The sequence below is a fragment of the Tupaia chinensis genome, unplaced genomic scaffold, assembly GCF_000334495.1.
Source record: "Tupaia chinensis unplaced genomic scaffold, TupChi_1.0 Scaffold000646_1, whole genome shotgun sequence".
Classification (NCBI taxonomy): Eukaryota; Metazoa; Chordata; class Mammalia; order Scandentia; family Tupaiidae; genus Tupaia; species Tupaia belangeri.
This window is the reverse complement of record NW_006160167.1, coordinates 496509-518372: the sequence shown is the minus strand read 5'-3', so window position 1 is coordinate 518372 and position 21864 is coordinate 496509. Positions and strand designations below refer to the sequence as shown.

The 21864-nt window shown below is 37.4% G+C and overlaps 1 protein-coding gene across 1 annotated transcript; it reads right to left on the bottom strand.

The window, feature by feature from the left end:
* Positions 1–4038: 4038 nt before the first annotated feature.
* PABPC1 (poly(A) binding protein cytoplasmic 1) lies at positions 4039–18926 on the bottom strand (the record flags this gene model as incomplete). Its single annotated transcript, XM_014592065.2, is given in 14 exon segments — positions 4039–4491; positions 5378–5471; positions 5794–5924; positions 6729–6813; positions 7759–7913; positions 8001–8111; positions 8850–8940; positions 9162–9434; positions 12480–12575; positions 12779–12916; positions 13266–13360; positions 15777–15916; positions 18424–18539; positions 18733–18926. Coding segments are annotated over 13 exon segments (1718 nt in total), but the record flags the coding sequence as incomplete, so codon positions are not given.
* Positions 18927–21864: the final 2938 nt, after the last annotated feature.

Genomic DNA, 21864 nt, shown 5'->3' with positions numbered 1-21864 from the left:
GGTGAGGGTCTCGATGCCATCTTCCCCCAGCCAGTCCCACATGGGATGGTTGCAGGTCCAGAGACCTCCCTGAGCATGCCATGCACACCTGACTTGGTCTGGCTGGGGGTGGATGGTGGCATCGAGCCTGTTTTCTCCCTCATGGAAGAAATAAACTTAAAAATAAAATTAAGTTGAAAAGCAAAAGGATGTGTTTAGCATACAATCTAGCATTTACATTGTAGTTTTTTATGCCTAACAAAATGGTCAACGTATCTTCCTCTGATATAGTTTGGGAAATATGAACATTTATGGGCTATAAAAAATACTCCATGTGCTATACTGTATTTTTTTTTTTTAAATTGGGAGTTAGGTATAGAACAAAAACCTATTACCCACCATAAATCTACCTATAATGCTTATCAACAACTATTGTGTGATCTTACCAAAAGATAGAAATATTCATTTCCAATGTGAAGAGCTGTTAGTTCATGGGAAGAGCACTATTTTGTACTGACTCCATGTTTTCAAGTTTTTTTGGGATGTTGTCAGTCACTAAATAAACTGCATGCTTTCCTACCTTTGTAGATAATTATAATCTTTTCCAAAATAACCATTCTTGCAATGATTCAATGAAAGGATAAATAAGATACACCTAAAGTTTGAAATTAAGTTACTCTGTAATTCTGTCATGTTATCAGTTGTATCAAAGTGATCTGAGGATCACAAAAAAGGTAGTAACAAATCTGAAATCTGAAGACAGGTTGTACTCATAGGAGAGTCAGTATGAAGCCTAGGAAAAAGGAGATATGCATCAGTGTAGCTTTGGCAGTATCCACAGTGCCTGCCCTGACTGGGTACTCTAGGATGTCACCATCTGGGCTGGTCTCCTAACAGGGGCATGCATCAGATTATGACTCAGCAATATTAGGCAGTATAATAACCTAACTCCACTGTACTTCCAACCTGAAACAAAATCCTAATTTTACATTGCTTCCATGAGTACTGATATAATGAATGCCCTCATTAGTTAAGTACCTAGATCCTCTTCAAGGTCACAGTCACTGCCAATGAATAATCTGGGACTTGCTTTTTCAAGAGCTTCAAAAAGGTCATGGAAAATGGAATTACAATGAATTTGATGCAAAAGATTTGGAATCCATAATTTTTTCATAGTACTCATTTTCCATCAACTTTTTGAAGATCCCACATATACCCAAATAAAAGATTTTGAAAGTACTCCCCATAATGTCACTCACTTGCAATCCATTAGTTGGGCTAGAAGGAAGAGTATAAACAGGGCACATGAAATTTAGCCTATTGATCTAGGCAAGTCTTAGTACAATTGTTAAAACAGAGAAAAGGAAAGGATCTATGAGTTTCCTGTCAGTAGCTGTCATGTATCTAGTACCCACAGAAAAATGCCACCTAGCAGTTTAGTTTGTGTTGAAACTTCCAAAGGATGTGGCCATAAATGTGCTTTATAGGATGTATGATAGTCCAATAAACATCAGTTGTCTTCTGCTTTCCACCTCAAATCCTGTTTACAAAACAACCAGGCAGCTTAAAATAAACCATTGTAAGGGCCAGCAGATGGCATGGAGGTTAGGCTCTAGACTCCCGCATGGCTGCACTGTGGTTCCCAGTCTTGGACCCAGCGGTTTGAAAATCACACTGAGTGTGTGTGTGGGTGCCCCAAATCCAAAGAGAACAGAGAAGGGATTGAGGTGTGGCCATCCCCCAAGGGGAGTAACTTCTCACTTTCCCTCTCTTGTCTTTCTGGCCAGAGCATATGCCCTATGGTAAAAACCTAAAACAAACAGAAAAACATCATGGATTATGAGCTACGTATTTGCCAGATACTAGTCAATTCTCATTATTCATGGCAGTTAAATGCTCTGAAGCTACCATGACACTGAATTAGCAAACACTGAATTGTCACTTCTGGGGGAGATGGAGGGTTAGGGTCCTGTAAACCTGTCACATTTTAGTTAACTGACAATAGTTTTACGTTTCTGTTAAGACACCTTAACAGGGGCCAGGAAATGGAGCAATGGTTACATTGTTGGAACTGTCACGTAATTGACCATGGTGCAAGTCCCAGATGCGGTAGCTTCAAACTCACACAGGGTGTACATGCCTCTCTGCTCAAAATCCCAGGGAGAATGGAGAAGGGATTGTGGCATGACCATCCCCTCTGGGAGGTGATTACTCACTTTGTCTCTGTTTCTCCGGTGAGTGCATGCACACTATAGCAAAAATCTTTCTTAAAACAAAACCTTAACATATTGTTCATTTACTGGACTCACACACACATTATAACTCACCTAACTTTTGCCTAAAAAAGTTCACTCCTTAACACCTATTTCCTCCACAAAGCACATTACAGCCTTCTTGTGCTTGTAAATACCGAACAGTACTTCTATACTACTCTTTGGAATTCCTTTAAATAGCACAATCACCAAGAAAAGGAACAGAACATAGCATTAAGATGACTACAAAAGGGTCATGTATTTACAGTATGATAGCTAGGACTGGCCATAGATCAGTGGCTAAGCTCTGTGCTGGATCCCACATGGCTGACTAAGGTTCAAACCCACACCGTTGGAGCTTAAAAAAAAACCCTGTATGCGTGGCTGTGCACATGCACTCAAAATCCTGATGGGATAGAGAAATGGAAAAGGGATTGTGGAGTGACCACGCCCTATTGGGAGCTGCTTTTACTATCTAGCAACTAAGGAAAAAGTATGAAAGCTGAAAGAGGGTACCTCATCTGGGAGTATATGGTTAGGTGACTCAAATTTTTTCACTGTTTTGTACATTCATTACACCAAAAATAGTAAGAACACAGATCTTGGGTTTACAAATAAATTTTGGTGAATTGGCCAATTTACAACTATGGAATCTGTAAATAAGGATCTATTATCTCCTGTCCAACAGTCACTATAAGCTTGCTATAGCTAGGGAAACAGACATTTCAAGAACAGATGGGATGATTTCTGTCCATGTCCCACAAGAAATAGGGAATCTCAATTACCCAACATACAAAGGAAGCTACTATCTGCTCCATAACTCCATATGCTGGAATCAGTGTAGGTGTATTACAGGTACAACTTCTAAAGTACCTCAAAGTCTGCTCCTCTAAAATCTCAAAATTTGAATCACTTTGTATTGAAATCTTGAGAAAAACTTTTCTAGCTTCCTGAAACAGTGAAGAAAATCTACCAGACTCAAGACAAAGTTGTCTCAATGAACTGTCAGTCCCTTCAAGGATAGGTCTTTGGTCAGACAAAATATAAAACCGTCACAAGCTTCTTCAAGCAGGGTGGGCTATCACTGCCACAAGCCAGGTTTTATCTAGATTTATTTATTTTGGGGCTTTGATCCCACAGGTAATAGAGTGCAACTGTAACTCTGGCAGTGGTACGAAGAAAATGTTGGCTAAAGGTAGATAATTTTCTCTAAAGTACATTTATACTACCTGGGCAATCAGTTTTAGGCAGATGTCATGGGCCCTAGGTCAGATCCTCTACATCCATCTTCTCCAAAATAGAACCCCACACCTTAACTTCTAACAAGTACTTTGGGTGATAAGATTTGAAATTAACCCTAATGTTTTGACATTAATCAACATAAAAATTATACCAAAAGCCTATAAATAATATCTACATTCTGTTCTCCAACAAGGACAGAGTAGCTGTTAACTCTTTTACATCATATCGATAAAGGATTTAAACTAATGGCCTCCTGGCCTAGAAACCTCAATACAGTCCTAGACTGGCAAAATTTCAAAAGTTGATGGTTATCAGTTTCATACATGAAATGTTAAAATCACTTAGCAAATACAGATAGGCGCAAGAATTCCTATGGAAATCTAAATTCATGTAACACATCAGAGAAAGTTTATCCTTTTCTACATAAACCTTAACTCTTATGCTGAATTAATAGTACATTTTACAAGAGGTTCTTATGTCAGCTACTACTTTCAGCTCAGCACCATTAAGATATTACCTATTTACACATGCCAACCAAGAGACTTAAAATAAAAAAGCATAACCATACAGTGTTTAATGAATTTTTATTAAAGCAAGAATTTTATAATCCAAATTACGTTTCCTTGCTCAGTTATCAATTCTGTTACTTAAAACAGACCGACACCCTGAGCTATTCCACAGTAAAGAATTACAAAATTAAAGAAAGGAATGCTTTAAATTTTTGTACTTTGCTGAAAATTATTTTTTCAGGATCTATAAAACATTAATTTGTTTTTATATTTTACTATTTTTTTGTGTTTTTTTTTTTTTGTTGTTTTTAAATCAATAAGTAATCTAGGACTAGCATTATGTTTGCTAGACCTGGCATTTGCTCGGTACATAAGGTTCAAAGTTTCCTTTCCTTTTTTTGTTTATTTTATATTTTGCAATGTTTTTTTTCCATAATATTTAAGTTTTTCGCTGTTTAGATATTTTTCTTCGGTGAAGCATAAGTTTCTTTTCGTGGTCCCTGATCAATCTGTAAGTGGTTAAAAAAAAAAAATTAAAAACCAATACTGGCACCTGTCCATAGCAAATTATAGCCCTTGGCCAAATTCAGTCTGCTGCTTATTTCTGTAAACACAGATATAGCTTTTAAGTCATGTACTGTTCATGGCTGCTTTTTACATTATAACAAAGCAAATTAATTCCTTTTTTTTTTTTTGAGAGGTCTTGGCTATAGGGTGCGTGCGCTCGCCAAGACAGACAGAAAGCGAGAAACCATCCCCCAGGGGGGGATGGCCACGCCACAATCCCTTCTCCATTCTCCTCTCGGAATCTTGAGCACACATGCACATAAGTCAGGCATGAGTTTAAGCCATTGGGTCTGGGACTCAAACTGCAGTCAACTACATGGAAGGCCAGCAACATAGCCATTATGCTAACTGCTGGTCCCCCAAAGTAAATTAATTCTAACAGAGATAATAATCCTAACAGAGACATAAGTCCACAAAACTCGAATATTTCTTATCTGCTTAATTTACAGGAAAGGTTTGCCAGTCTCTGTTCCTGGACCCTAGCCACACACTGCTGTGCACCTACCTATACTGTTATCCTGTTTCATGGGAGGAACAAAGGGCCAATAGTAGAGGCGCAAGGGCAACCATTACAGCCACTAATCTCTACATACAAGAACTCTAAATACATGGGCTGTTTAATACAAATTCTGCTTAAAGATGCTAGGATTTTAAAAAATCCAATTCAATTCCAGGGTAATAGGTAGAAACCTTTAACGCCTCTTAGTTTCCATTTCTTTTTGACAAAATCAGCAAATAAAATAATTTTTTTCTATGTATTCCTCAAAACAGGCAAAGTGGTAAAAAGAAACTAATTTCAAAACCATAAATCACAGGAGGATAACTCACTTTAAACAGTTGGAACACCAGTGGCACTGTTAACTGCTTTCTGGGCAGCCTCTTTAGCTTGGTGGGCTTGTAGTACTGCTACAGCTTCATCAACCTAAAAAAGAAAAAAAAGGGCAAGTATTAGCAAATATTCCTTGCTCCAAAAGAAAAAAAAACCTAGGTACAAGCATAGCTGTTGGAGCTAAACCAATTGGGCAAATTATTCAACCCTATGCCTCAGTTTCCCTATCAATAAAATGGGGATAACAACACCACAGGTTGGTATGAGAATTTACAATTAGTATCCACAAAACTCTTAGGATTATGCACAGCTTGTACATAGTACTAAGTAAATGATCTATAGAAGTAAACCCCTATAAAAAGCCCTAGAATACAGACTACAAGAGGCAACTATTATGATGGTAAATTTAAATCACCTTAGAACGAAGAGACTCTGGAGACTCAAGCATATGAAGAAGTTCTGAATTATCAATCTCCAACAACATGCCAGTGATTTTACCAGCAAGAGTAGGGTGCATGGCTTGAATAAGAGGAAACAGCCGTTCACCTAGGAATAAAAACATTCAAAAGCTCCTTTAATCAAAAAAATCTGAAGAGCAATTACCATATTAAACTTGGGTTTAAAAACCTTACCTTTTAACATAGGGTACATGTAATATATAACTCACTATTTCATTATACCTCTTCTGGGAAAAGAGACTAATATCTGTCAGAAGGCACTTAATTCTCAGCATTATGTTTGACAATTAAGCCATGTTACAGTACTGTCAACAGACTGTTAAATCTGTACTCAAAGTTGACTTCTCATTTGGTTCGAATTCAAAACACAGAGCAGGATTCACGGTTAAGCAATGCTCCACAATACCTAACCATCATCATCACACTTTTGCATTAGCTTTTTTTTTTTTTTTTTTTGAGAGGTTTTAGCTATAGAGTGCATGCGCTCGCAAGAAAAACAGAGACAAAGAGATAGAAAGCGAGAAATCACCCCCCCCTCCCCCGCCCCTGAAGATGGTGATGCCACAATCCCTTCTCCATTCTCCTCTTGGGATCTTGGACATGCATGCGCATGTGCCCAGTGTGAATTTAAGCCACTGGATCTGGGACTCGAACCCAGGTGACTACATGGGAGTTCAGCAACATAGCCATTACGCTAACTGCTGGTCCCCGTATTAGCTTTTCAGTGTTGTAGTTAGGGAGACCAACTGTGCCACCACAATCACTCCTTTGGCCCAAGTTGGGCCAACTCCACTGCCCTAGCTGTTGTTTTTAGGTACTAAAGACATCTAGGTAGTATTTGCATTTTCGATCTCTGTAACTGACAAGGTAGTATGAGTATGAAGATACTTACCCAACATTTGCTTTTGCTCTTGAGGAGGGGCAGATGCCAACATGGAAGCAGTCAAAGGTTCCTGACCTTGTACATGAACAGCAGGCTAAATTGAAAGTAGGAAAACTTTAAGGACAGAAGTAGCAGCAAATACAGTTATGACTGGAAAGAGGCAAAATGAATGAATTAAACGCAAACTAAGGTGAGCCAGAAGATGGTACAGTGGTAACACAGCTGAGCTGACATGGGAAAGGTCCTGGGTTTGCAGCTCAGCATCTCTTTTGAGTAAGTGCATGTGTGCGCACGCACAGTCCAAGCCAGCTGACTCTAGGGGTAGAATGCAACCTGTGACCCTGCTGAAGGGGCCAATCTCAAACTCTCAGAAGAAATAAGAATGACACTCAACAATACAAAGTGCTGACAGATATGAAAGATGTAGAACTCTCATACAGTTCTAGAGAAAACACAAAATGAAAAAAAGGAAAATACAGACTAGAGTAGCTAAGAACACCTAGGTGCTCAGAATCTCTATAACTACCACATCTGACATAATTTCATTTTCTTTTTTTTTGTTTAAGGTTTTTGCCATAGGGCATGAGCACATGTTGGAGAGACACAGAGAAAAAGAGAAAGGAAGTAAAGAATCATTCCTCGGGGGATGGCTAGGCCACAATCCCTTCTCTGTTCCCCCTCAGGATTTTGGGCGTGCACACACATCTGGTATGATTCTCAAGCTGCTGAGTCCTGAACTTAAAGCACAGTCGGCCACGTGGGAGTCCAGCTCCTGAACCACTATGCCACCTTCTGGCCCCTTCATTTTCTTTTTTATCCTGAGTTTTCTGTGGAATTGCATTTCTATCTTTATCAGTTTTGCTCCCAAGGTTGAAGAAAAGGTAAGCCCGATCTCACAATAAAACTAAACATTTCGTTACCATTTCTTTCTCCCAACTATGCCAAACAAAACTTTCAGGCTAGACAAGTATTCCAGGATGAGGACGGCTGACTACCTGTCTAATTCCTACACTATATAAAACAATTGTTACATCTATACCTGTTGCATGGTAACTTGCGGCTGTGCATTAAGATGTTGTTGAGGATTGCGAACTCCCGCAGCATATTTATATTGTGGAACGGTGCGGACAGCAGGAGTAGCTGCAGCAGCAGCAGCTGCAGGACGTGGACCCATTGTCTGTGTTGATGTGTTAGCTAAAAAATAAAGCATATTTTTATATTTTATTCATTTATTTTTGTTTGAATTGGAGATCAATTTTTACAGGAAGGGCTAAGACTCACCAACACGTTGTGTTGACATGACTCGTGGAACCTGTGAAGAAGCTGGTCTCATAGTACTAAATGGTGGTCTAGGAGCGGCTGGGCGGATAGCACCGGGCATATTTTGGAATGCTACATTCAAAGATATGAACATATGTTAACTGGGAAAACTCTAGAGTAAAAAGCATTCATGCTTCTATTGATTTTAATGGAAAACAATGCTCTTAACATCTTTGCCTACAAATCATCAACTTAAAAAATACATTTTCCAAAGTGTTTACTCAAAACTGTTATTACACTGCTAAATGTTGTGAATAACTGTGATAATTACAAATCAAACTATATACAGCAAATAGGCCTTTGTTATTTTCTCAGACTTATCAAAGCTGTTATTTCTTCATACTTATTAAATCTGAGCATCAGTAAACAAAAAGATTAATTCCTATGTACTATTATTAATAATTGTATCATAACACACTGCAAAATTCCAAGTGCTCCTACAATACAGCAGTATGTTCCACAGAAAAAGGTTAAATTTAAAATGCCAGGACCAATGTTTATACATGATTACATGAAACAAGATCTCTTAATACTACTGCCTAACCAAATGTAAAATTAATGAGCTGGATCCATTCCCAAAATCTCCATAAAGGAAAAATCAAACTAGTGTATACATTACTATCTTGCAAAGACAGACATGGTGAACCATTTTTTAATTTAAAAATATGCTAGAACCCAAAAAAGAACATCTATAACCATAAATTATGATAATAAGCAAGTGAAGAGAGCACTGAAATGAAAAAGCTAACTTTTCTCATGTATTTTTAGCCCAATTCCCAACCTTAATTAAAAGAAAAATTTAAGACTTACGATGAGGTCTGGCACCCTGAGCAGTCCAGCGAGGACTTGGTCTTAGTTGAGCAATTTGGCTAGGAGGATAGTATGCAGCACGGTTCTGAGTCTGCAAAAAGAAAGCAAATCGATTAACTGAAGAAAAAAAGGTAATAATGCAACATTCACCAGGCACCTACACTTGGGGTGTTTTTCCAATTCATTCATAACCTACATCTCTTGACAATGTTTTTACCTCAAGCGTTTCTTATATTGGAGAGCAAACAGACTAGAGATGAACAGATGATGAAACTCATCGTTGCAAAGTTCTGACAGTCTGCTAAAACCTACCTGGGGGATAGCTGCCATGAAGTAACCTGAAGGAGGCGCTGGCTGGTAGGGGTTGATTACGGGGTTGGGCACAGCTCGTACACTTGCCATCCTCTGCATATACTGGTTAGTGAGGTGAGCCTGGCGCTCTTCTTTGCGCTGAGCTAAAGCTACATACAATGGCTTGGTGGCCACGATTCTACCATTCATTTCTGTAACTGCTTTAGTGGCTTCTTCTGGGGAGGAGAAACACACAAAACCAAACCCTTTGCTGCGACCACCCTCCATCATAACCTATTAAAAGAAAAAAAAAATTAAACAAAGTTAATGGAATGGCAAAATGAGGCAAAAAAGGGGGAGAGCATTATCACTTAGAGTCAATTCTCGTCATCAAATTAAGTAACTAAATGCTGTTAAGGTTGTTAATTAGGTGTTTACCCTTTGTTTACAATTGTTTGTAACAGCCAAAATAAGGGCAAGTTACACATATGCGTTACTCTAGTCAAGCAAGGGAGCTAAACAAAGTAGATAAAGAGGCTGAGGTATAACAGTGACTTTTCAACATTTTTAGTATATAATCTAGTATTAAATTTTCAATAGTAAAATTTAAATATCCAAATGCATTCAAGGCCTAAATTAACCTTTTGGCACCACTGGAAACATCCTTCATTAAATTTTGATTATTCTAGCAACTCAAGGTAACAGGATGTTTCACTACTCTTGATGGAACAAGTAGCTGAATTTTAGAGAAATTTTACATTTTAAAAGTTTCATGTTCAGTAAGAGGGACAATTTAGTGTAAATAACACTCAAAGAAAGCTTTTTAAAATGAATGCAAAGATCTTTTAAGTGAATATTGAAGAGATGAAAAAGCAAAAAAAAAAAAAAAAGACACCCCTCACTAGTCCTACCATGTACATAAGCATATGAAATGAACTTAAGCAATATGCTAGTGGCACACAAACAGCAATAAAACAGAGACCATAGAAACATATCCATGCACTTATGGGAATTATGAGGAAAGGAGTAACTTTGGACTATTAAGTACATGCCACATTGAGACAACTAGAAATTAAGTTAGCTCTCTTACTCACTTTACATTTAAAAATGAACACTGGCCAGGTAGACTTGGAATCCAAACATAAGATGCAAAAATAATGAAAGAAGCTTGCTAACTTGATAAACCCCTCAATGTTAAAGTTGTGTGACTGAGAGAAAATAATTTGCACTATCACACAAAGGGGGTAACATAAAATACTTTCTAAGTCAATAGACAACTAACTCAATAAAAAAAATGCAAAGAAAAAAGGTGAAACTGGTAAACACATGAAAGTACATCACAAGGTTAAAAGAAAAAGATTTGAAAAGGTGTGAGAACACTTTCTACTGAACTGACAAATCTATCAAAACCAATGAAAATACACTCTTTTTGAAAAACTTGGCTGTCTCAATTTCAAATATACACTAGTGCTAATAAACAATTCCAGTTTTAGAAATTTAAATGACAAGACTGTTCACAAACACAACGGGTTCTACAATGGAAACATGCAAAGCAACCCAGATACTTATCAATATAGGGAGAGTGAATTATAGTATTAACCACGAACACTCAAATAAAACAAACAAACAAAACAAAACAAACCCACACCTGAAAAAAGTACAAATCTAGACCTACCATATTTTAAAAAATATTTATCTACTATTCTTGTTTTAATTGTGCTATAGGGCTTACATGCCCATCAGAGAGAGAGCTATAAAGAGAAAAAGCCCTCAGGACTGGTATTTGAATGTGGTCGATCATGTGGGAGTCTAGCACCTTTAACCACAATATTACCTGCTGGCCCCAAGACCTACTATTAAGTGAAAAGGCAAATCACGGATTATGTCCAGTATGACCTGTTTCCTAAAAACTGCTTTATATATCCACAAAGTGTTTGAATGGTCCAGGATTTCTCCAGGAAGAATCCCTAAACTGTAATGGGTCCATTTTGGAAACTGAAAATGGGGGACTAGAGGAGTAACCTATCTCACTTTTTGTCCCTTTTATGTCACATGATAATTTTTCAGCAAGCATTATTAAACTAACATGATGACCATCTCTTCTTGAACTGTGATACTGTAATCTCCCAAGTACTTGGAAAAACATGCGTGCTTCATACATTCAAGGTAAACTAATGCACAATGTTCAATTTAAACAACTTTCCAGAAACATGCTGACAATATATACCCAACACTAAATTCTATCATTCTCAGAAAAGCTCTAGCTGAACCCCAAAGGCAACTATGATACAAAACTTTATTTGTATTCACTCACTTTGCCTCAAACATCTTGTTAACTATCACAGAAATTCCTATGGCCAATGGAAAAGCTGAATGGAAACACCAGCCATGATTTCCACATCAATGAGTTCTAATTCTTCCTGTGTACTCTTCTCTGACTCCAGCAAAAATTACACCCACAAAAACTGCATAGAGGAATTCTTAAGACCATGGACTCTAAATAAAAATATCTAGAGCAAAGGTTCTTAAATCAAAGCTTCAGAATCTGTTCTGGAATCCTATTGCTGCATTTCTTAATCTGATTTAAAATAAACAGAAATATTATCTTTGTCTTTACTGCTGTTCCTGCCACCCACAGGGGGTTTGAAGGTTCTGAATGAATTGTGTAAATGAATAGACTCTAACTATTGTTAACAATTAGAGCTTCCTGGGACCATCAAATGGCGTTAATAGGTATGTTGCTGGACTCCCACAAAGTTGACTACAATTTGAGTCCTGGACCTGGTGGCTTCAAACTCAAGCCAGGTGCTTGTGCATGAATGCCCAAAATCCCTGAAGAAAAATGGAGAGGGGACTGCAGTGTGATTCCCCCTGCCCAGGGGAGGGGGTGATTTCTCGCTGTCTCTCTGGTGAGTGCACGTGCCCTACAACAAGAATCTCTCTCTCAAAACAATTACAGCTTACTCATAAACTGCCGTCTTTAGACAGTAAAAAACTCATTTAACAAAGCATGGAACAAAAAATGTATTTAACAGAACGTGGAACGAGTGTATTATCACGTGAGGAACAATTACTAACTGTGATCACGAGGGGCCTTAGTTAAGCTTATAGAACTCACCATCTGCGAAAGTAAACCATTAGAGCACAAAATCAATATGAACTTAAGTTTTAGAAATAATGAAGCAAATCCCAATTTCTAGAAAAATTATTAAAAATCTGATGCCTTTCTGGAAGAAAATGCTACCACTACTAGTTGGTCTACTAGTATAAGACTTATATACATACCAATGTGCATGGATTGTTCCCAAATATTTAAAAACAAAATCATATAAATCTTACCTTTGCACTAGTGATTGTACCAAATGGAGAAAACTCTTTCCGGAGACGTTCATCATCAATACCATCATCAAGATTTTTCACATAAAGGTTAACACCCTAAAAAGAATAAAAGAATTAACTGTAGAAAAAGAAAAAAAGACAATCATAGTGGTATCCAAACATACTTCCTATTATTTTATCCCATGTTTCTTCTCCTTTTCCCCCTCTTAAACCCTGCAGTTACCTGGAAATAACTGAAATGAACGTAAATTAGGTTTCCTCATCCCTGTCTTATTTTGCTTGTTCAATTAAAAATGAACCTGGTATCTGGTGATCCTATCTTGCTTCATCTGCTCAAATTTGCGCTTAAGTTCCGTCTGCCGTTCCACTTTTTTCTGAGCTCGACCAACGTATATTTGTTTTCCATTGAGCTCCTTTCCGTTCATCTCATCCACAGCCTTACATAAAAAGCACAATAACTTCAATTAGTAATTTGTAATATACAAATTCATTTCTTTAACAATAAAGAACATCTGTTAAATTATGAAAGATAGCTATATATATATACACACACACACATATATATGTATGTACATACACATATATACATATATCCCACAATTGAAATTTGGGACAATATAGGTTCCCAACTTATGTACTTGAATAATTAAAATACAAATTAATATACAAGATCATATAACTGACATGCAAATAAATTTGAGAGAGCAACTAAATTTTGTATTCCCCTTTCACTGTAGAATACAGAAAAACTACACTGTATTTTGTTACTGCATTTCAAAATCTTACTTTCTGTGCATCTTCATGCCTTTCAAAGCTTACAAATCCAAATCCTTTGGATTTTCCACTTTCGTCAGTCATTACTTTAACACTTAAGGCAGGTCCTAAAAAAAAAAAGAAATTAAGTAATTCACATATTCCACTTAGTTTATATATTTCAAAAGACACCAGACAATAACAATAAAAAGAAAGTGTTTTTTAAAAATGATACTCAAGGGAACCAGCAGTTAGCGTAATGGCTATGTCGCTGGATTCCCACGTAGTCAACCGCGGTTCGCGTCCCGGACCCGGTGGCTTAAAACTCACGCCAGGCGCGTGTGCGTGGGTGCCCAAGATCCCAAGAGGAGAATGGAGAAGGGATTGCGGCGTGACCATCCCCCCGGGGGGTGATGTCTCGCTTTCTGTCTCTATGTCTCTCTCTGTCTGTCTGGCAAGCGCACACGCCCTATAGCGAAAACCTCTCAAAAAAAAAAAAAAAAATGATACTCAAGCAATTGACTCCTCCACTAAATCTCTAACCTCCCCTGACAGGCACTTATAATTCTCTAAAGATCCTTTATTTCTACTAAGAAAGTAAACACTTTATTCCCTAAAAGATTCCTCCTTCCATTTATGGAGATATGTGGTACTAAGCAGAAAGAGAGGAAGTTTTATTCTGAGCTATAGCACAAAAAGATTGTTATTTCTTAGTAATATGCTTTTTTGATATGAAGTAAACTCCTTAAAGCCTGGGTCCACCTGGGTTTTTTTAAAAGAATCATTTATTTAATTTTACTTATTCATTCATTCATTTTACTTTGACCAGAAAGACGGGTGGGAAGAAAGCAAGTCACCAGATCCAGGACTAGAACTGTGGTTTGCAATGTGGGAATGTCCAACGCTTTAACCACCACGCTACCTGCTGGTACTGGTCCATCTGGTTTTCAATAGGGAGTGGAGGGAATACATGGTTGGACTTTAGTCCTACCCTTTGGTAGGACTAAGACAAAGCTGAATCACCAGGAGGCAGCAGCATGTTTCTGAAAACACTTGTGTCCCCTATCCCCAATTCCCTCAAGTGGAAAAGATACTTAACTGAAATGGGTGGTATCTCGGGTAAGTGGGGCAGAAAAAGGTTAAAAAAAATCACATTTGATTATAGAGATTTTTTAAATGTATGGGATCAGGCAGAAGTTCTTTTGCATGTGCCTTTGTCCTAAGGCTGTATTTCAAATCTTTGGCATGCAAAGCAAGTCAAGAAAATATCTGACATATTTACATATTGGTGGTCAACTCACATATAGCATTCCTCACTTGGGGGTACATTAGTTAACACTCAGCTTTAGCATCAACTTCTAACTGAAGCAAGACTATACAAAAAGAAACACACTAAATAAAGAAAACTTGGAATAAAATGTGAAACACGTCATTTATTTTCTGCATCTTACACCACAGTGTACAAAAGCATAAACTATTTGCTCAAAGGAGTGGAGGATTCAATGTGGCTTTCTAGCCTGGCAATTAGATTTCCTGATTCTTTATTTGAAGTTCTCAAGATAAAAAAAAGCCACCTCTTAAGTGCAACACAAGTAAAGCTAAGAGTGGGTCAAGCAAATCATTTACAAATATATACTTAAATGTTCATCTTCGGATCTATCACACAGCTACCTAGAGTATTACTGGCTTATACTTCTTTAATTCCAAGTTTACTGAAGTTAATATTGAAATAAAAGAAAGAATCTTTGTTTAAGAGTCCACAAGGGGAGGCAGATGGTGGCATAGCAGTTAGGCTGACCCAAGTGGGAAAGTTCTGAGTTTCCACGCAGTGATCTTCCCTGAGTGCTCTGGATACAGTAATGCCCATGACGTGTGCTATGATTTCACGCTGTCTGAAGCTGGAAAGGATCCTGGTATCAGGAACCTGTCTCTCTTGCTCATGGAAGAAGTAGATTTAAAAAAAAAAAAAGGTCATGGATTCAGAAAGCCACTTCAAGGAGTTAACACTGGAAAATCAGGGATCTTTGGTTTTATTTTAAAAGATAAAAGGCAGTTTTAAACTGTTCACATATGATCTGAGACTGGCCAAATACTCTACAGCTGGCCAGCTTTCCCATCTTGTAACTGTAGACTCAACTCTACTATAAGCTGGCTATATCAGAGGATAGCTAAAAAAGCATAAACCTAAGATTTTTTTAATAGTTTGTTACAGGATGTTATGCGGTCACTAGAAAGTGAAAAATCACCCTTCCCGTGGGGGTGGCCTCACTACAATCCCTTCAACTCATTCTCTTCTCAGGATTTTGGACTCATGTGCACTTGTATCTGGGTGTTTTTAAAATGTTTATCTAAACTGTAGAGAATTTTACTGTACTTATATGCTACTTTGTAGCACACTATATGTCAGTAGCTTGACTCAAATGACTTCAAGTATTCTCAAGTACCATGCATGTCCCATCGCATTTAGTTTTTTAGTACAATATATGAGCCAAAAAAAGGTTTAACTACTCCTAACTCAAGAATGAAAAATTTAATTCACATTACCAAACTTGCCAAAGAGATCCTTAAGGCGCTCATCATCCATGTCTTCTCCAAAATTCTTGATGTAAACATTGGTGAACTCTTTTGCCCTAGCTCCAAGTTCTGCTTCTCGTTCTTTACGAGACTTAAATCGTCCAACGAATCTAATAAAATATAAGAACTAAAACGTTAAGTACTATTTCATAAAAGTTCAGATTAACTAAGCCTAATAGTGGATTTTGCAATTGTTACTGAGAATTTTCAGATTCTCCACTACAAAGCAGAAATAAGGCCTCAACTGAAGATATAATCTCTTAAATCCCTTAACTATAATCACAAAAAAGGAACAATTCTTTTCTCCAGCACACAACAGCCTGGCATACCTGCAGCATTATCAACAAAATGACTTTAAAGAACTTAAAAATTGGGGCTGGCAGGTGGCATGGTGGTTAGAGTGGTTGGACTCCCATGTGGCCAACCACAGTTGTAGTCTCGGACTTGGTGGCTTACTTTTTCCCTTTCTCTCCCCCACCTCCCCGGAATTAAGAAATAATGACAAATACAATTAAATAAATAATTCTTAAAAAAAAAAAAAATTAAATCCATCTTCTGTAAGCCTACCAAATCATTATTGACACTTAATATTAAGTCCTTTTGTTCTCTAACTGATCAAGAATATTCATTAATGGAGATATTCAGAGTTCTACCTACCACTCCCCAAAACAGTGAAGCTTCTCCATGTTAGCTTTGTAAATGTTCTCAATGGGAGTATAATTATTTCACTGTGGACACATAACATCCTGAATTTGTAACACAACTTTATAAATAACAGCTTCCAAATTTGTTCTTAGGATAGAATTATAGAAACCACAGTTCAAAGGGAATATAAATGAACCTAAGATTATTTATATATGTTGTCAAATTATTTTCCAAAAGGGTTTTAACATTTTATATGGAAAAGAGCAATACATTAGTTTACATCCAGTTCCTGCCAGTGTTAGGCATTCTTTTAATTTTTTTCCTAAAGCATCAATAACTTTCAACTGTATGGACTAATGATGATGATTATTTCTCTCACTTAAAAGAGGTACTATTTCTAAGACTCTTTGTAAACACTGTTCATTATGAAAGAGTTGCTGGTTTTCTTATAGACATGTATGGGCTCTAATTTATATTTGACAGTCTTTCCTTAATCATGAATCAACACAGTAGACCATACCACTTGATGCAGTGATTGATCAGAACCACACCTTAAAGAGTAACGCACTTACTGCTTTATAACCACTAAAGCAAACTTGTATGTCATCACCACAGTTCATACTGTAGCAAGAAGTCATTTATGACTTAAGAGCTGAATGTGCTCGGTAATTAAGAAAAATCCACTGGCATTCAGAATAAAGATATTTCTTTGACATATCAGAAAATCTGTATTTTAACAAACTGTAGCAAAAAACAGCCTTGTAAGTAGGTTTTAACTGTTTTTTAACTTCTAAAACTAGGTATATTTCCAGAAAGGTTACATACATTTCGGGACAATTAATCACAGAAACTTCTGATTTGATTCTGCTTCATTTTTATACTCTCATCAAAAAACTACAATAGTGGGGGCCGGCAGGTGGCATGGTGGTTAAAGTTGCTGGATTTTCACATGGCCAACTGTGGTTCAAGTCCTGAACCTGGCGGCTTTCTCTCTCTCTCTCTGTCCCTCTCTGCACAAACTGAAATGAGCAAATAAATAAATAATAAATAAAATTAAATAAAATAATTAAAAAAAAACTATAATAGTATGAGTAATATGGCCATATAATTAGGCTATAAATTCACTCCTTTGTATATATCCCAGTTTATCTGTTAACAGTATGTAAAACCAAATTATATCAGTTTGCCTCAAGTGTAAAACAGACTAATTTTCCTAGTATTTCAGGAATTATAAAGTTGTCTGGATTCCTGGCTTTCCAACAATGCACTTATTTTGAAAAAAAACTTTATATTTATATCCTTTACTTTCTCCTGTTCTTTAAACTGTGAATGTTGATCAGTTATATTCAATCCACTGTTACTTATGTTATACTGACTGCAAAGAAAATATAATAAAATCTACCAAGATGTATTTTACTTTGACTAGTTGTATCTCATTAAGAATATAATATAAATACAGGGGTCGGCAGGCGGCGTGGTGGTTAAGTGCGCTGGACTCTCACGTGGCTGACCATGGTTCGAGTCCCGGACCTGATGGCTTGCTTTCTCACTTTCCCTCTCTTACTCTGTCCCTCTCTGGTCAAATGAAAAATAAAGTTAAATAAAATAATTTTAGGAACCAGCAGTTAGAGTAATGGCTATGTCGCTGGACTCCCACGTATTCGATCATGGTTCGCGTCCCGGACCCGGTGGCTTAAAACTCAACGCCGGGCGCGTGTGCGTGCGTGCCTAAGATCTCGAGAGGAGAATGGAGGAGAAGGGACTGCGGTGTGACCATCCCCCCTGGGGGGTGATTTCTCACTTTCTGTCTCTATGCCTCTCTCTGTCTGTCTGGCAAGCACATGTGCCCTATAGTGAAAAAACCTATCAAAAAATTTTTTTAAAAAAATATGAGTACACCAACTTTCTGAATGAGTGGGTTTATAACTATTAAAAACAGATTTCAAATAGGATTAACTAAATATTTACTTACACTTTGCGATCATTTAGAAGCATCCCATTCATTTTTTCACTCACTCTTTCAGCAGCTTCCTGTGTCTCAAAGTGCACAAATCCATAGCCCTTGGAACCATTTTCATCACAAACCACCTAAGGAAAAAAAACACACACCCATTCTTCATTACTTACTATTGATTTAACACTTCTCCAGTGTTTGGAGATTTTTTTGTCATCTAACCTGGATGCATGAGAAATAAAGCTACCAAACCAGAGTTGCTACTTTAAGGGCTAAACTAAAAGTAGTTAAACATGGTAATTATGTTTACCTGTCATTTTTGCTTACCTTACATGAAAGGATGTTACCAAAAGCAGAAAATGTATCATACAGTGCTTTATTATCAATGGATTTATCCAAATTTTTAATGAATATGTTGCCCACTCCACTTTTGCGAAGTGATGGATCACGCTGAGACCACATGATGCGTACTGGCTTGCCCTTTATAACATCAAAATTCATGGTGTCCAATGCACGTTCCGCTGCAGAAGGGATATTTTCAGAGTGATTACATTACAACTTTTACTAGCCACTTAAGATTATATATATCAATTATGGTGAGGAGAGTAGGTGGGCACATGGCCTCAAAGCTGAACTCCATCCCCTTGAAACTTCAGATACCATAAACTACTCTAGATTTAAATTGTATAATAGAGAAATCCTAAATTTCCCATATTTTAAAGGATGGTATATTGCTAATAAGTTACTTCTGAAACAATGTCTTCCCTTAATTGCTATTAAATTTAGATAAGCACTTTTTTGTTTCTAGTAAACATAAAACTAAAATCCCTTCATATATGATCTACTTAACGAGCAATGTAAGACATTAGGCACTATAGATCTACAAAATAGTTTATGGATTGATTTTAACTTCCCAAATATTTAGCAAAAATGGTCATTTCACTGCTTATTACTGCCAACATTACACAAAAACTAGGCCACTGCCTTAAAAAACAAAATTCTCTAATTACTGGGAGGGATTTCAGTGATTCTGGAACTTAACATGTTAAAAAAAGGTTAAGAGCATGATTTGAATCACACCTTCACAAAAACTAATGGTTTTACTAATGTTTTACTTAGTTGCACTAATAACAGAATTTTTGAAATATCAGGCCTGCATTACTCACTATTCACCTTGAATGCTTTCTTGACACATGGAATCAATTTTATCTTAGATCACTGATCTACTTAATAACTGACAATTTAATCTAGTTATTTCTGGAAAGTGCTAGAATACTTCAAACTCTATCCTACATTTAACTTCGGGGTCTATGAAGGATAGAATTATGCGTATGTGTACCATTAAATCAACATTTTAAAATATATACCTTTAAGTAAAAAGACTTAGTCCCTAAAGAGGGAAAAAACAGTTCCTTTTAAGTCTTGAAACAATTTCCAAATTCTATGCCAATGTAACTGTAGTTATTGACAGGACAAAATTTCCAGTCACTTCCTAAATGAATGTTTCAGTTTCTAGAATATAGTGATAATCAACTGTCAGCTCATTATCAATTGACCACACCTACTCAGCTCCCCTAGTTTTTAGCTGACTTTGCTTAAGCTTCTTTTGAACGAGTCACCCTTCCTATTAAATTAAATACTGGTCACTTTCAGAAACTATTCCCCAAGTCCATCAATGTAGGAATAAATAATAAGAAAAAGACCCAGAAAAAGCTATTTGGATAAAAGGGAAATTGTACATAGAGAAATCGAATAAACAAGACGGAAATACACTATCTTCTCTTGAGCAGTTATTGGTACTGGTGTACTGGTATAGACAGATAATATATACAGTGTACTGTAACCATGGCAACCTGAAGTTCAACTTTTCAAACCCCAAGAAATTCAAAGTATTTTTTTTTGTTTAAAAAAAGTTAAGCTTACAAAACATAACCTACAGATTACCATTTTACCCTCTCTAGAATTCATCACTTTTCTCTACCAACTCTAGATTGTGATTGTGGGATCCAAGATGATATTTCTTAATCTTACATCCAATGATATACATCTTGGCCAGAGTTGAGAACTGTTATAAAGAGGTATATGGAGTTACTGCTTACAGAGCAGAAGGGCAGGAAACCTGCAGTGCAGTTTTACAACTTCTGTGTCACTTAATATTCTGCTTACCCAAAATCTCAGTTATCAACTTTACCTTGTGGAAAGTTGATCATTAACCTAAAGCTCTACTGAATGAACTTAATGAAATAGAAGTTTAATTTCTACCCTTCTGGCCTCCTCCATTAAAAATGAATTCTTTGTATTTTAAAATACCTGAAATATATGCAACCAGGTTTTATTGCTTGTTTTTAAACTGAGCTATACAATCAAGTGAAGCTGATTTCTGGGAATCAACTGATCCAAATATACAGAATAATAGTAGCAACACATCAGGTCATAGATCTAATCTATTTGCCACATTTTTGGTTTTGTGAACTATTTAACTTTAAAATAAAAGTTTATCATCAGCATTTCCCCCCACAGATATCAAGTTCAATTTAATCTCACTTGTTTTGTACTCAATCATATCCCAAGATTTAGAGACATCCTGGACCCTTTTTGAAAATAAAAGATACCTGAACTACTTGAGTACTAAGTATAATGGTCCAGTCCATATCACACTAACAAGCAACACTTTACAGCCCAAACTGGTGAATATATTTCAAAGAAAACCCCTCAAAACCACAAGAGCTGCTTCAGACCAAAAAAAATATACTGAACAACAAATTGCCTATACCTGTACTATGAAACTAAAAGTCGAAATTAAAAAAAAGATCTACGTTGCCCCAGAAAACTAGCTTTCAAAGGGTCTTCTGCATACCCTCCTGCAAACCCTCCTCCCACTGTTAATGAAGAGAAATACTTGATCTAGGGGTGAATCTCAGAAGCACATCTGGGTTTCTGGATCCATCAGTGACTGATGAGTTTTTAAAGAGTGAGGTCGCAAGCCTGAGGTCCACCACCATATTAACTTTATTCTAAGGCCTTGTGGCTCCCCCAGGCGACTGGGCCAGGAGCAGGAGGTACAGGCCCCAGGCCTGTGAGGTTACAGGGTTCAACACGTGGTTATTTTTTCGAGCAGCGAACTGCACTTCCTCCCCAGCCCAGAGCACTGGCGAGAGCCCCAGGTAGTGGGAGTGCCTCCACCTATTCCCGAGAAGGGGGCTCGGCGCTCCACGTCTCAGAATCCTGCTACTACTGGCGGGAACGCCAGGGAAGAACCGAATCTCACCCACCCTCCCCGCGCGTCATCACCCTAAAGTTTGAGAGCGTCTGAGGCCGAGAAAATGGTCGCAAAGGAGGAAGTGGCAGGGCGTGCGAGGGCAGGCGGTTGCCGGCTGCGCGGTCCCCGCGGGCACAGGGGAACGAGGCTCCGGGAGACTGGGCAGGGAGTCCAGGCGCCCGAGCGTCCCCTCGCCGGCC